This window comes from Argopecten irradians, chromosome 15 (genome assembly GCF_041381155.1).
Source record: "Argopecten irradians isolate NY chromosome 15, Ai_NY, whole genome shotgun sequence".
Taxonomy (NCBI): domain Eukaryota; kingdom Metazoa; phylum Mollusca; class Bivalvia; order Pectinida; family Pectinidae; genus Argopecten; species Argopecten irradians.
The window spans coordinates 21,421,179-21,438,530 of record NC_091148.1 but is presented as its reverse complement, the minus strand read 5'-3'; the positions used below and the strand labels follow the sequence as shown (position 1 = coordinate 21,438,530).

The following is a 17,352-nucleotide window of genomic DNA, read 5'->3' as shown; positions in this document are numbered from 1 at the left end:
GCGGACTGTTACATGAATGGCGTAAAATTCCGCCAAAATTCGCGTAAAGGTACCAGACAGATCGGACGAGATAGAAAAATCTAGCACCGGGTATCATGTGAGATTTCCCTGTCCGAGGTGCGAGAATACGTGGTCAAGTTGTGCCGTTGTGACGTGGGAGTGACTCGTGATGGATCAACTCTTACCTATATATCGGAGTATTTTGTGTTGACGTGATGATGTTATCACACTTGTCCCCAATAATCACCAGGCGGTAACAGTCACGTGTAAAGTAGATAATGACAGCTCCTATATATAAATTTCCGTGTCTTTTAAAGTAGATAAGGATATATGCAGTTTGTATTTTCCTGACTCAAGTGGAGAGCTATAGCGCTATTTACATTTAAGTTTTATGTACTTCATATTCGTGTTATCTCGTGCCGTCAAATGTCAATTGCCCACTTGACGATGTTGCTTAATCGTTATAAGGCAAAAAACTGTCTGTTTAGGGTTACATTGGCAAAAAATAGAGTCGGTCGTTTGGTCGGGAGGAATTTATTTATTTATTTTTAGTAACCTTTACTCTAAAATGGCCGATGTAACGTTGAAAATGGACCCCCGTTGAAAACTGACCTCGGGTCATTTTTCAATGTTGAAAAATTACCCCGAAACTCGTTGAAAACTGAACTTTCAGCGCACTTTTTACACCGACCCGTTGAAAATAGACCCCGTTGAAAAGTGACCCCATAAGAACTCGTTTTTATAAAACAACACAACACGACACCACAACACCACGAAACCACAACACATCTCACAACACATTACAACATAACAACTAAACATCACACAACAACACATAACACAACACACAACACAACCACGCAACAGCAATACAACACCACCCAAAAACAACACAATAGCACACAACACACGACAACATCACACAACACAACATTATACAACATAACACAACACAAAATTACACAACAAAACATCACACAACAACACATCACACAACAACACATCACAAAACACAACACACAACACAACACATAACACAACAATACAACAACACCTAACAACACAACAATACACAATTACACAACACCCGACAACAACACAACATAACGCAACAACACATCAAAAAAACATCACGTAACAACACTACACAAATACGGAACAACAACACAACACACAACAACACCACACAACAAACAACACACAACCACAAAACAATACAACAACACAACACAGCCATACGCAGAACACAACATAACTGATCCATACGCAGATATATAATACATGCATTCTTGTATTGCAGGGAATAAATATATATTAACAATTACTGAATATCTGACAAACGTTAAATCGTCGAAAATATAATCATAAAAAATCATTAAGAAACAAATTAATAATATCCCATAATTATAGTTTTGTAACACTATCCACTGGTGCTCGGAAGTGAACACCACATAGTACAAACTTTGCATGCAGTTGATAACAACAATTCCTTTTTATTTACTACGTTACTTCAGTGTTATATAGCAATTCCTCAGTCTGAGAACAATTAAATTAACATTATCTACACGGACGAACAAAATGACTATAGAAAAAAATGAAAGTTTTGTAGTGACGTATTCTCCATAATAAACATACAAGCACCTAAAATATTTAAATGAGGTATTTGTTACGATGATAACAATACCAAATTTCAATTCAAATCGAGGTGATTACGTGATTTTAATACCAGCATAGAAGGGTCGCTTAAATTAGGAATGGCGATAACAGAGTTTGTGCAACAGTTATATATGTGAATGTACTAGGATCATATTTCAACAGACCATCCGTTGATAGTTTGCCAAGGTCATTTTTCAACGGTCATTTTTCAACAGACCTGCCGTTGAGAATTGACCCTAGACACCGTCAATTTTCAACGGCATGTTCAATTTTCAACGGCATTCGGGGTCAATTTTCAACGGAGGTCCATTTTCAACGTTACACCGGAACCGGAGTCTGAGATCGAAATCTCGATTTTTTTTTTTCATAGAAAAGTGGGTAAACAATCAGGGTCGGGGATAAAAAAATATGGTCGGTCGGGTAACCCTAAACAGACATATGTTTTTGGCCTAACGAGTATATTTCCGGCTCAAACGTGGCTGGGATTGGCTCAAGGAAATTAATAACTGATAGAGAGAATCGTTATGCAGATTGTACCGTATAGCAAGTTATTTCGCGGGGATGATACGCAGGACATTGCGATGATTGCAAACATTGATCTGCAAAATATTAATAAATACATCAATCATATAAAAGTAAAAGGTTTCAAAGGCAGATACCGAAAATTTAAAGCGTTTATATATTAATTTTATCTTTCTTAGTTAAAAAAACTGAAGATTTTAACATGGGATGATAACTGGTTATAGTCGAAACAAATCTTAAAGAAAGGAAATTGAGGTGGGGTTGTAAAATCCGCCCACGCTCTGACTTTTTCGAATTTTACAGTGTTAAAGGTCTAAGTACATAAATACTTTATATATGTTTTTTCTCATTTTTGTATCTTTGAAAAAGTCATAAAGGGCCTAAAATGATGTTTTGTAAAAATACCGGGGTATGTGACGAGGGGACCCCTTATGTCCACCTTTGGAAAATATTTCTTATTTTTTTAATAAATTTTGTTAATAAAAGATACTTCATTTTTCATTTTATTTTCATGTATAATGATATCAACTAATTATTTTTGCTACAGATTTATTTTCAAGTAAAAAAAACCCTCAATTTTTGTAAGGATAAAACTTGTGGATATTGGGTTGGCTCAGAATATTTGTTATCGATTTTTTCCATATAAATTTTAAACCACTTTAAAAACATGCTATAGGTATAATCGCATAACAGATACTTGAAAAAGAAATCCAGGAAAATAGCATTTCATAGGCTGAAATGCAGCAAGGAGAATTTTCTAAAAAAAAACAATATTTGCCCTTAATGACTGTAAATTCTAAATTGATCATAGACCATAAAACACAACAGTAAGGGATATACATTTTTGTAAACTTATATATGTACTCTAAAATAAGTGCATTTTTATTCTTGCATTTTCCCTAACAACTAGATATGCTCTTTGGTGACCAAATACTTATTTTTTTTATATCAGAAATCAAATAATTATTGGAAAGAAATGGTGTTTTTTTTCGTTTTTTTCCCAAAAAGTGAAGTATATTATCTATTCAAATGATTTATGAATACAAAATGTGGAATATTTAATAAAGGCTATCCTATTTTGGCATGTTTGTGTAGGTAGTTTTAATAAAATTGAATACGAAGAATTCATGCCCTTCGGACCTTTTTAAAATCACAAAAGAAAAAAAGGAAAACTAGTAGTACTTTCGATATGCAAAGTTTCAAGAAAATTGGGCTGTGGGCAGTTTCTATGGGCTTTTTAACATTAGCTTGATCACCACCATTCACGGGGAAAAAAGGACGAGAAAATGAAAAATTACAAGAAAAGATAGAAACAGAAATACCGGATAACGGGTTGTTTTCGCCAGTATCTAATTTTCGCCATTACATAACTTGGCGAAATATAAACGGGCAAATATTAGTTGAGTAGGAGTATCTTGTATTAGCTGAAATACCATAATAGATAAAGGTATACATGCTTATTGAAAATACGTAGTTGATCTACCCGTCAACAGTCTAACAACAAATTAGACTGGCGTTAATGTTTTGATTACTGTTAAAACTGTACGTATGTCGGTTCACCCGTGACCAATCTGGACATCATTCATATTATATAAAAGAGATATATAGCTACCTATGTTCTTTTACGGTATACACTATAATTATAATTATCAATTTTAAAGAAGAAATGAAAAAAATAAGTTGATTCGTAAACAGTGTTAATTGCACGATACTAAATAATGTTCATGCATTACAAATGTGTTTGAAATATATCTTGTATCTAAAAATATATATATTATTATTTGTTTTGTTGTTACTTTTTATGTTTGAATTTTTTTATATTGTTATGTTGTGAATTATATTTAAAGCCTTATTCACGAATGTTTGTAATATAGCACGTGATGGAGTAATGTTTATCTCCTTTATATATATGACAGTGTACGTAGTTGCTGCATCAATCAAAATATCCTGAAAATACGGTTAGTAATTACAATCGAAAAATGATAGTCTTAAATGTGAATGCGAACCCTTAAACATGCCCGAGTTACAATCACAATTAAATGTTCGTTTTATGATAAGATTCAATATTTATGGTTACACTTCAGAGTCATTATATAAACACGACCCTCGTTGCGATCAGTAATATATTTTAAATGTGTATAACATGTCCTAAAGTATAGCTAGAAGTAGCGGTCGCTTATTGGTCACATACTACATAATTGTTGTAGTTTCAAGACAAATAAAGTATATAGCTCGAAGTAGCAGCCGCTTATTGGTCACATACTACATAATTGGTTTAGTTTCAAGACAAATAAAGTATATAGCTCGAAGTAGCAGCCGCTTATTGGTCACATGCTACATAATTGGTGTAGTTTTTAAAGACAAATAAAGTATATAGCTCGAAAAGACAAATAAAGTATAAAGCTCGAAGTAGCAGCCGCTTATTGACCACTTGCTTAATGCTACAGAATTTTTAATGTTTTACTTTATATTATGATGAACCCTAATTAATGTACAAATAAAATATGAAATAAAATAAAAAGATTCGATGTGTATTTAAGTAAAAAGAAGCCTCTGTATTTAAAAAAAATAGTATATCTTTAATTTGATATCTTGGTAGGAAACTGAAACTTGTCCACGTCTTAATGTAATGATGATAACGAATCTATGTTTTAATCAGATTGATAAGTCAATGCCCCGTAGAACGCTATAATCTGCGTGCACGGATTTAAGTACGGTAATCACTAACTAGATACGGTGTGAGAGGCCTTCTGCCAAAGGGAAACAGATTACTATTTACAGGCTTCATGAATATATTTTTCATATTTTGGTGATCAGTTTGTGTAGTGGTTAAGCCTCTCGCCTTTCATCTAGCCGGCCGGGGTTCGATCCCTTGCGAGGACTTGAAAAGGTTAGGAGTTACCTGCCCGAACACGTGGGTTTTTTCCGGACACTCCGGTGTCCTTCCACACTAAGACCCCTCGCGCGCTCCCATCCGGGCCATCGAGAGTGATTTACATCAGTTGTATAACTTGTTTCTCAAACGATAATATGACTGAAGGTAAGGCCTTAAAGGGCGCAGATGTTTCAGTAAACCATTAATTATACATTGTTAAAAAGTTCAATTTATGGAAATAACGCAGGCGACCGAATTTTCTGCTTATTTTTTATTCATATATTCACACTATGTCCTTACATTTGAGAAGGAAATCCACATTTTATTACCATAACAGATATTCCGTTTTTGGTTAGCTGATTATAAAGAAAGTGGTCTATCACTTGAACGCTTGCAAATAAAGAGCAAATAGCACTGATCATAAACTTCTGCCGGATGAAGATAAGTATGTTCGTCGGATCATTAAAGCGTTTGAACCGCTTGATTATATAATGAGATTTTTTACAGTGGGTAAAACAATGGCGGCCGCAAACTGAAGCTGTCAGTGTGTTGGATTGAATTTGTAAAGATTGTTTTTTGTTACATTTTCGTGTATGTGTTACCTTTGAAGTGCTTCGTGCGCCCCTATAAAATAAATTTAGTTTATATATAATATTTTTTTATTAAATACTATAATATACAATATATTAGAATGCATGAAAAAGGGTTTTTTATTTTCTTATTGCTTTTATATAAGAGGTGTTTCCCCGGGTACAATTTATTTTGAAAGAATGTGAATGATATTGACCTGTATCAAAGTGTAAAAGCTGAATATACTGAATATTAGTGCGTTTGCTGTAGTTATAGCTATTGTTAGATAAAACTTCATATCAAACGAGAAAAAAGTATGTGAACGATCTATGATAACGTCCATAATAAAGCGAGGTTATGATCAAATTTTCTCTACTGCGTTGTCTGGGTTATCTTTCTTTACCTTAGATACGGATTTCACCTTACTTTACCGACTATATATCAATGCCTATTGTTAGCATGTCTATTCATAAATATGTCATTATGGTCCAAATATGTATTTATTTTAGCAATCAGGAAATGTCAGGTTAAAAGTATTTAAGCTGAGAATTTGTAAGTTACAAAATGTCATGGAAACAAAGCTTTTAATTGTGTTATTAATTATACTCTATCTTGGAATATACAAGCTCAGGACGTTTAAAAAATCCGAAACAGCTTGCCAACTCGTTTTTATTGTTCCATTATTTTGGGAAATTGTTAAGAAAATATGAACGAATCCAAGAAGGACACTGCGACTTATTTGAAACGTAGATTATATTATTGCTAGTGAATACCAAATTGTCAAATTTAAATGGTTGTCTTTCACACACAGGTTTAAATACAATGATAATGCGTTGACATATAAGATAATGAATAGTTTGTGTCCTGCATACCTAGACTATAACATCCTTGCAGTGTACATCCCATTCAAACGAGATCTTCCACAATGGGAATTTATGAATACATAAAACAGCTAAGTTTAAAAAACCGTTTACATTCAATGGTCAATGCATTGGAATAATATTCTTATAAACGTCACTGAAAAAACATCCCTAAACACATTTAAGGTGGAGTGCAGAAGGTATGTTAATTGATCTTTACAATATTAAAAATGATGAATTAATCATCTTCAGGTATGGACTAAATATGTGTAATATATACAGGCAATATTATGTGTAAAATCGTCATCTACTTCATGTTTTAATGTAAGCTTTATTAGCATATAATATTTGTTTCCAATTTACCATATATTTGTATATCAAAACCTTGTATCATTTCATTATTCCCTTTACCTGGTATAAGATATTAGATTATATGCTTTAATGACTATTATGGTAATTATTGTATTTCTCTAATCTATGGTTTGTGTAATCATTTTATATAAACATTGATTGTTTATAAACAATACTGTAAATATTGTGTATTTTATATATTTCATGACATGAAAAGTCTTTGTATCAATGTCTATCAATATTATTTTTCGTCAAATCAGAATCTACGATACATTGTAAGTCTTATATTATTATATTATATTACATTATATTATATTATATTATATTACTGTATATTATAACGATTTGGGGTCGTCACAACGACATAACGATTTAGGGATGTCACAACGACATAACGATTTGGGGTCGTCACAACGACATAACGATTTAGAAATGACACAACGACATAAGGATTTGGGGATGTCACAACAACAGAACGATTTAGGGATGACACAACGACATAACGGTTTAGGGATGTCACAACGACATAACGATTTGGGGATGTCAAAACGACATAACGATTTGGGCGTGTCACAACGATAAAACGAATTGGGGATGACACAACGACATAACACTTTAGAAATGACACAACGACATAAAGATTTGGGGATGTCACAACAACAGAACGATTTAGGGATGACAAAACGACATAACGGTTTAGGGATGTCACAACGACATAACGATTTGGGGATGTCAAAACGACATAACGATTTGGGCGTGTCACAACGATAAAACGAATTGGGGATGACACAACGACATAACGATTTAGAAATGACACAACGACATAACGATTTAGGGATGACACAACGACATAACGATTTAGGGATGACACAACGACATAACGATTTGGGGATGACACAGCGACATCACGATTTGGGGATGCCGCATCAACATATTGATTTCTGGATACCCAGCGACATAACGATTTGGGGATGGCATAACGACATAACGATTTGGGGGTGTCACAACGATAAAACGAATTGGAGATGACACAACGACATAACGATTTTGGGATGTCAAAACGACATAACGATTTAGGGATGTCAAAACGACATAACGATTTGGGGGTGTCACAACGACATACCGATTTGGGGATGACACAACGACTTAACGATTTAGGGATGTCACAACGACATAACGATTTAGGGATGTCACAACGATACAACGATTAAGGGATATCACAACAACATAACGATTTGGGGTTGTCTGGAGGGCAACGATTGATTTACTATAGCATAGACACTTTGCATTATTAAAAGTACCTTTCATATTCTCTTTCACAATACTACAAAAGATGCCCGGCTATTGGCTTTTGTTAATAGAACAAAAAATCAATGTAGCTCTAACAGGCTCTTCACAAAAAAATCCCTAAAGAAAGCGAAATAGAATACTTCCAACATCTTGTTTACCATCGTTCAAGTTTGCACTCTCAAAGCGATTACAGTATGATTTCTCCTAGCTTTAGATGTTCGTCTTATGCAGCAGTTAATCGTAACATCTTTATGAAGTCCGTTAACTGTACGAGTTATTCATATAGAGAAGTGATCCGGCAAAGTAAAATATTACGAGTCTGTATGAATTTGCCTGAAATTAGGAAACATCAATGTATCTAAGGTTTATGGATTATAAACTTCACGACATCCGTTTTATATATCGGGCAGATTTACCACGGTCTCTATCACACTGTCTTTATTCCGATTTGAGTATTATGTCCATTGCGGGAAGGTATCGATGGTGGCATCATAATTTATTGAGCAATATCCATGTCTCCGCAGAACCATACTGTTAGGCTCCCAGACACAAGACGTCATATACATACCTACATAATCCGATAATCCTTTGAAATGCAAAGGCAGAATACTGTTATTTCACAACCACGACACATTAATGATTGAAAGAGGATCCATATTGTACATGGTCTTATAATACAAATGTCCATTTTGCTGTTCCCTCTCTTCCTTTCCCATGTCATTGTCGATATAAACATTTTGTGTTTTAACATTGTAATAATCTAGATCATTCTCACCGTCGGGCAGAAGTTCCTTTTCCTGGAGCTGGCGTAATGTAGAAAGCCTAATACTAGCCGCATGGCTACTAGGATATTTTTTACAGAAATCTTTGAACGCCTCGATGGCAGGGTCGCTATCTCCCAATATCTGATGACAAACATTGATCATTTTATGTATGATGGGATATCCATCTGCTTCGAAGATGGAATCGGACCTCACATCCATGAGATCTTCAAAGAGTACATGGGATTGGGCAGTATTCCCGAGTCTGTACGTAGACAATACTGTAAGAAAGATTGCGTAAGCCAGTGGGGATAGCCAAACGAATTTGTTTTCGTCTTGGACCTCGAGATCTAGTTCTGGAGGGTATAACCTATTGTACTTTTTATGTATTGTGTATATTGACGTAAACGATTGCCTCGCTTTCTGTAATAATGTATAGCCTTTCCCACACATCTCATTAAAGTAACCGTCAAAATTTGCTCTCTTGTTCAAATGTATTGCTGCACTTTGTTGGCAATGATGTACGACACGATTCGCTACCTCGAAACCTTTGTGGTAACATCCGGTGTTGTAGTAGAAGGTGGCCAACGATAACAGCCCACCACACACGTCTGTATTAGAGGACATGTGAAGTATGCGTTTGTGTTTCGTGATCTGCGTGTATACAACTTTATTGCTGCTTTGATGGATACATGCGAGATCTGAAATTTTGTTACGAGAATTTTTCATTAAAACTTTGTTTGTGAACATTACTGCGATGTCATGGAACAAATCGTTATCATAAGTGCGAAATACTCGAATTGCCAAGGACACTAAATGGTCAGCTTTGTATATATCTTCAATACCATGTTGTTTGGCTATTTGTAGGTCCCGATTGATTTCGATTACACGAGTTTTAAAACGATTTGGCGTTGGAAACTCAAAAATACTTTGATGGATATCAATAGAAAGTCTATGAAATGTTTGGCACTGAAACAAACATTTCCATCCCATGGCTTGGTATCCATATAGCACACGGAGTAATCTCTCTCTGTTACCTCCAATCACATTAGAAAGAAACAAGTTATGTGCAAGTATAAAGAAGTTGGGGAGGAACCCGGTCTGTACACATTCCAGGAGTATGGTAAAGCAATACCAAAAACACTGAACAATATTCTCGTCCACCCACATTGTTGGCTGTGAATGTTCTATTGCGTGGAAAAGTATTGTCTTCATGAAGTAAGAACAGAGCAAATCCTTAACACTGTCGTCACGTTCAATGCACTCTTTCAGAAATATTTTGAGCAAACCATACGTTTTGAATTGCACATGGTTGAACGACTTCACCAGAGCCACTTCTGCTTTTACGAATGACAATCGCCATTGCACTTCAAATAGGCTAGAATGTTTGTCACCAATTGCAACAAACTCAAACCCATCCTGGACAATCTTGCTCACCAGCTCACTAGGTGGCCACACACAATGCGCGGTACGTGATCTAAAGTCGCTTAAAGTATCTGGCCACGAACGGCAATGAAAGGCAAAAGCAAGGTCCCTGGATATTCCGAGATCGATAGTTGAGCAAGGTCCATGGATATAACAACCATTCCTTAGTGTATAGTGCATAAATAAAGTACTAGAGAGGTACTGCTTACCATTGATGTCTACCAGCTCCCTTATACGGCGATGGTCCCTTTCATAGAGAGGTGTAAGTAAAGTATACCCAGGTCTACAGTCAGTGTTGTCCATAACCAGAATATTCTTGCTTAAATCAGTTTCCAGTACCTCGTCAGGATGTTGAATTACAAGTACATAATTCTTTACGGCCATGATGTCGCGATCAGACTTGGGGAAATCGAACCCTTCCGCTCTTGAGCCGATGTGGACCATTGTGTTATAATAATCCAATTCGGCGTCTGAAGTACTGTCTATCATACCAAGGAAGCGCCGAACATTGACAAATTCTTCAGATCCAATGTGGATATTAAGATCCAGAAACTGTGACAGGAACCTGGATGCTTTCTTTGTTTCAAAAAGTTCCATTTCTATATGTAGTCGCAGCAAACCCCGTTGGAATTTTGCCCTAAAAAATAAATAAATAGGTATGTGTTTACTGATCTATTACGTGGAAATGTATTGCATATCAAGAAACAAAGTTATATATACACAGGGGGTCGAACGTGTCCTGGTGAGGGAAGGTAGATTTTGGTATGCCAAGCAAACATGGCGTCGATAGCTCCGCTTCGATTATCAACCGTGATTGGAAAATCACATATATCCCTTCTATACGTCATGCAACACTCTTATAGATAATGCGTTTCGGTGACAAAATGATTGTAGTTTCTAAAAGAGCAAGAGATGATTAATGCCGTATATTAAACAATGTTTACTCTAGGCCTGTTTCCAATGTGAGAAATCGCCGAATTTACCGTATCGATCATTTTATTTCGGTATACGATATCATTGTTATTCGTATTCGAGTACATCACCAATTTTGGTATGATGAATTTTAGTGAAAGACGACTCCGTATTATATGTATACTATTATTTTACTAACATGCGATATAACAAGAACTAATATCGTTATAACAGGTGACTTGAACTATCCAGATTTGGTTCATTCAACAAACATTGGGCGTAGGAAGCGTAGGGGGTGGAGGTAGGGGGCAAACATCTCCCTATTGTCAGTGACTGAAATGTTCTAAAAAATGCACATTTGAAAGAAAAAAGGGTCTCGTGTGGGGCATGGGGCAACAAAAAGGCTAGAAGATCGAAAAGTGTTAAGACCCCCCCCCCCCTCCTCATTACATTTCATCTTCCTACGCCACTTATGAATCTAGCATTAGCATATACTTAGTTGGTTCCATTATTTTTGGAATCATCCATAAAATTACTATTGTGTTTTATCATCATTTTACATTTAGTTTCATGTTCTAGTTATCCTATCATTTCATCTTACTGAATATATTTTGATGAGTTCAGTTCTACTTTGTTTAAATCACATGACGTTTGCGTTATAACTATCTTGCATTAAAGAAGAGTTCCAAATGTTATTTCTTGATCCAAATAAAGAGAATGTGGGTAGTTACGATGCATTAGACTCAAAAATTTACATTTATTTTAAAAGATGCTCCATCGCCGATACTCCTCATTTTAATAATAATTGTTGTTTAATCGTATATATGCATGTCTAATTAACACAGAGAATAATATAAAATAATTTGTTTTTCTTGAGGTGCTTTCCACATAAGACATCGTTCTACGGATTTGTTTTCGGGATGCGGTTGATTATTTTTGATATTCCCATATTTAAGTAAAATAAGAAGCTCAAACTTTTCAATGGATGTAATGGTGTAAATTAAGTAATTTTTGTAACTGAAGAAAAAAGCTAATTCGTCTCCTTTTATTTTTAATAGAAAAAAAATAAGTTTGTCAGAGGTGTAGTATCTTTAAATCATGGGCTTAAATGCGCGATCATCCGATTTCTATCTGGCTGTGATAAAACTGACTCGTGTGTGCCATATTACGTGGTAACATGAAGTTGTGAATGACCACGAAGCATCATATCAGTGGACTGACCACCTGTGACCTTATTCTTGAACATCTCTCTACAATCGCACCGAAAAGAACTATTGTGAAGCTGACTGTTCATTGCTCAATGAATTGTCTCTACGTAATGCCACTTATCCCAAGTCATCTGTCATAACAGCATTAACTCGTGTTGATGATAAATAACATGTTAGTAATTTCACATTCAGTTAAACAAAGCCCTGTACTATGCCCTGGTGCTGTTTTGTGCGTGAAATTATTTCTTCAACAGATTTTAAAACCAATGAGGACAGTAATCATCTTGCATTTTTAGAAACTGTAATATCTATAAGAGTGTTGCGTTAAGCATAGAAGCGACATAAGTGATTTCACAATCACATTTAATAAGAGTTTTCGACGCCATATATGATTCGCATACCAAATTTCACCTTCGCATACCAAAACACGTTCGACGCCCTGATATATTACGTTTAGTGAAAGGTAAGTGTGCATTCGTCTTTTCAGAAAATCGATATTCTTTAACTTGTAAACCAACTACCTTTGCGATGGTGTTATATATACGATTAATAGGGAATAGGGAATATTGTCTAAGCTATAAATCTCTAAAATAAATCTGTAATAAAATGTTTGATACCTTATTTAATCACTATCTGTATCTCGGAGACATGTAATAGACTGCCTTTCGATATTCGATAGTAAAACAATTTTGTTCGAACAATCTAAATTATTAGTTCTGATTCACATTTTAAAAAAATGAAGACTTGTTTCAAATAATACGGAAACCTGTTAGGGTCACGTTGAAAAAAATATTATGTCGCTATAACGACCTACATGTAATATGTCGTAATAACGACTTAGTAATGTCGTAATAAGGACATAGTATCTCGTTATAATGACTTAGTTATGTCGTAATAACGACTTAGTATCTCGTTATAACAACTTAGTATCTCGTTAAAACGACTTAGCTATGTCGTTAAAACGACTTACTTATGTCGTAATAACGACTTAGCTATTTGTATCTCGTAATAACGACTTAGTACATTTGTATGTCGTAATAACGACATAGGTAAGCCGTTATTTCGAGATACTATGTCATTCTTACGAGATACTGTGTCTTTATTACGAGTTGATTGGTCGTTATAACGACATAGGTAAGCCGTTATTACGAGATACTATGTCGTTAATACGGCATACTAAGTCGTTATAACGACATGAAAATGTGACCCTAACAGGCTACGAGCTTTCGACGCCATATTTGATTCACATACCAAATTTCACCTTCGCATACCAAAACACGTTCGACGCACTGATATATTACGTTTAGTGAAAGGTAAGTGTGCATTCGTCTTATCAGAAAATCGATATTCTTAATGTTGTAAACCAACTACCTTTGCAATGGTGTTATATATATACGATTGACAGGGAATATTATTAAAGCTATAAATCTCTAAAACAAACTGTAATAAAATGTCAGATACCTTATTTAGTCACTGTCTGCATCTCGGAGACAGGTGATAGACTGCCTTTCGATATTCGATAGTAAAACAATTTTGTGTAAACAATCTAAATTATTAGTAATGATTCACATTAAAACAATTTGAAAATTTGTTTCAAATAATACGGAAGCGTGTTCGGGTCATATTGAAAAAAATATATTATGTCGTAATAACGATTTAGTATCTCGTAATAACAACTTACCTATGCCATTATAACGATTTACCTATGCCGTAATAACGACTTAGCTATTAGTATCTCGTAATAACGACTTACGTACTTACGTAGTACATTTGTATGTCGTAATAACGACTTAGCTTTGTTGTTATTACGACATACTAAGTCGTAATAACGACATACTAAGTTGTTATAACGACATACTTAGTCGTTATAACGACATACTTTGTCGGTATTACGACATAGTTAAGTCGTTATAACGACATAGCTAAGTCGTTATTACGACATAGGTAAGCCGTTATTACGAGATACTATGTCATTATTACGAGGTCCTATGTCTTTATTACGAGATACTAGGTCATTATAACGACACAGGTAAGTCGTTATTACGAGATACTATGTCGTTAATACGACATACTAAGTCGTTATTACGACATAATATATAAAACAAATTTTCAATGTGACCCTAACAGGCTTCGGTAGAATAACATATATAAGCGCTGTAAAACTTAAGATGGACGTAGAGTTTACAACATACCTTATTGATGTGATTTTGATGTGTCACACTGATTGTCTCAGTCGTCACATTGTGGTAGCTGTGTTACGTTAGACACGAAAAAGTCGACTGTTAACAACATTAACACGGTGTTCCCCTATATGGGTCACCTCCCACTTATACACTCTATCGACATTTACTACGTGGTCAAGTTGTGCCGTTGTGACGTGGGAGTGACTCGTGATGGATCAACTCTTACCTATATATCGGAGTATTTTGTGTTGACGAGATGATGCTATCACACTGGTCCCTAATAATCTCCAGGCGGTAACAGTCACGTGTAAATTGATAATGACAGCTCCTATATATAAATTTCCGTGTCTTTTAAAGTAGATAAGGATAAATGCAGTTTGTATTTTCCTGACTCAAGTGGAGGGCTATAGCGCTATTTGTATTAAGTTGTATGTACTTCATATTCGTGTTATCTTGTGCCGTCAAATGCCAATTGCCCACTTGACGATGTTGCTTAGTCGTTATAAGGCCAAAACAAATGTCTGTTTAGGGTTACATTGGCAAACAAATAGGGTCGGTCGGTCGGGATGAATTTATCTTTTTTTAGTGACTTTCACTATAAAATGATGGCCGGAACTGGAGTCTGAGATAGAAATCCCGACTTTATAAAAAAATCGTAGAAAGGTTGGGAAAAAATAGGGTCGGGGATAAAAAATTAGTGTCAGTCGAGTTACCCTAAACAGACATATGTTTTTGGACTAACGAGTATATTTCCGGCACAAACATGGCTGGCTGGGATTGGCTCAGGGAAATTGATAACTGATAGAGAGAATCGAACAGCCAGTTATTTCGCGGGGATGATATGTTTACGGTTTCGCAGGACATTGCGATGATTGCAAACATTGATCCCCAAAATATTAATAAATAATTCAATCATGTAAAAGTAAAAGGTTTAAAAGACAGATAGCGAAAATTTAAACCGTTTATATCTAACTTTCTCTTTCTTATTTAAAAAATGGAAGATTTTAACATGGGATGATAACCGGTTATAGTCGAAACAAATCTTAAAGAAAGGAAATTGAGGTGGGGTTTTAAAATCCGCCCACGCTCCGATTTTTTTCGAATTTTGCAGCGTTAAAGGTCTAAGTAACTACTTTATATGTTTTTTTTTTTTTTTTTTTTTTTGTTTTTTTTTTATCTTTGAAAAAGTCTTAAAGGGCCTAAAATGATGTTTTGTAAATTTTTTGAATTAATTTTGTAAATAAAAGATACTTCATTTTTCATTTTATTTTCATGTATAACTATATTTACTAATTATTTTTACTACAGATTTATTTTCAAGCAAATAAAACCCTCAATTTTTGTAAGGATAAAACTTGCGGATATTGGGTTTGCTCAAAATATTGGTTATCGATTTTTTCCGTGATTTCAAACCATTTTAAAAACATGCTACAGGTATAATCGCATAACAGATATTTAAAAAAAAGAAATCTAGAAAAATAGCATTTCATAGGCTGAAATGTAGCCAGGAGAATTTTCTGGAAAAAAAATCAATATTTGCCCTAAATGACTGTAAATTCGAAATTGATCATAGACCATAAAAACACAACAGTAAGGGATATACATTTTTGTAAACTTATATATGTACTCTAAAATTAGTGCATTTTTATTCTTGCATTTTTCCTAACAACTAGATATACTCTTCGATGACCAAATACTTTCTTTTTATTGATATCAGAAATCAAATAACTATTGGAAAGAAATATATTTTGTCAGCAACTCAAACTCGAAAGATAAAAATTAAGATTATCCATCTCTCTTGTATGTAGATAAAAACTTGCTTTAATTGAATTAAAAACTATTAAAGAGGGAAACATAATTACATTTGATTTTTAAATAAAATATTTGACTTAAAAATAATACCTGCACCTCAAAGCCTACATGTACTATCTTAATTTTGTCCAATCAGGAGGCCTTTATTTCATTACAATGATAGCAATGTATTTAAAACTGTTACTATCTCATTCGGCATACGCCATAACCCATATGTACCAATGTTCACATATATCTAATAATATCTAAATTTCAACCAAACAGGGACCTCCATTTTGCTTTCATGACAACCAATCTTTTTGAAAGTGATACCATGATATTCAGCATACCCTGTATCCTCTATATACCAATTTGCACATAATTCTGTCACTGTCAAGATCATTTAAGTTTTAACCAATTAGAGGCCTCCGTTTTTTGGGGTTTTTTTTTACCATGGAACCAATATTCCAAAAGTTGTTATCATGATATTTGTAGTATTTAAAATTATTACTGTACACTAATTTTACTTACACCGGACTCTGGAAACATGAACTGGAAATGCATAGCTAGGTATACTAACAAAGAAGTGGTCCGTTGCTACCTGCTCTTTCTGTTTTCAAGGCACTTTTCCCGAATTTTCATTTCAAAATTAATATGCACATCGAACACAAAATGTCATGGGAGTGATTTAAGGGGAGGGAGGGGCGGTGGGCGATGGGGGGTAAAATTGTGGACAAAACCCGTTACAAGGTGAAATGAGTTGATAAAGAAAAAAGTTTCTTTTTCGTTTTTTTCCAAAAGGTGTTGTTTTTTCGTAAAAATCATTGTTTCAAACAAAATTTTCCGTTAAAAGTCTAAAAGTAAAGTATATTATCTATTCAAATGATTAATGGATACAAAATGTAGAATATTTAACAAAGGCTAACCTATTTTGGCATGTTTGTGCAG

General features: G+C 34.5%; 1 protein-coding gene across 1 annotated transcript; it reads right to left on the bottom strand.

Moving 5' to 3' along the window:
* Positions 1 to 4,560: 4,560 nt before the first annotated feature.
* Positions 4,561 to 16,311, bottom strand: LOC138308539 (uncharacterized). Its single transcript, XM_069249561.1, has 2 exons — positions 14,623 to 16,311; positions 4,561 to 10,947 (listed from the first exon to the last, which is right to left on the bottom strand). The coding sequence occupies exon 2, from the start codon at positions 10,905 to 10,907 to the stop codon at positions 8,742 to 8,744; it is 2,166 nt and encodes a 721-aa protein (XP_069105662.1). The 5' UTR covers positions 10,908 to 10,947; positions 14,623 to 16,311; the 3' UTR covers positions 4,561 to 8,741.
* Positions 16,312 to 17,352: the final 1,041 nt, after the last annotated feature.

What these genes read in the sequence shown, in the direction of transcription:
- LOC138308539 (XM_069249561.1), bottom strand. Translation starts at nt 10,907, where the DNA reads ATGGAACTTTTTGAAACAAAGAAAGCATCCAGGTTCCTGTCACAGTTT.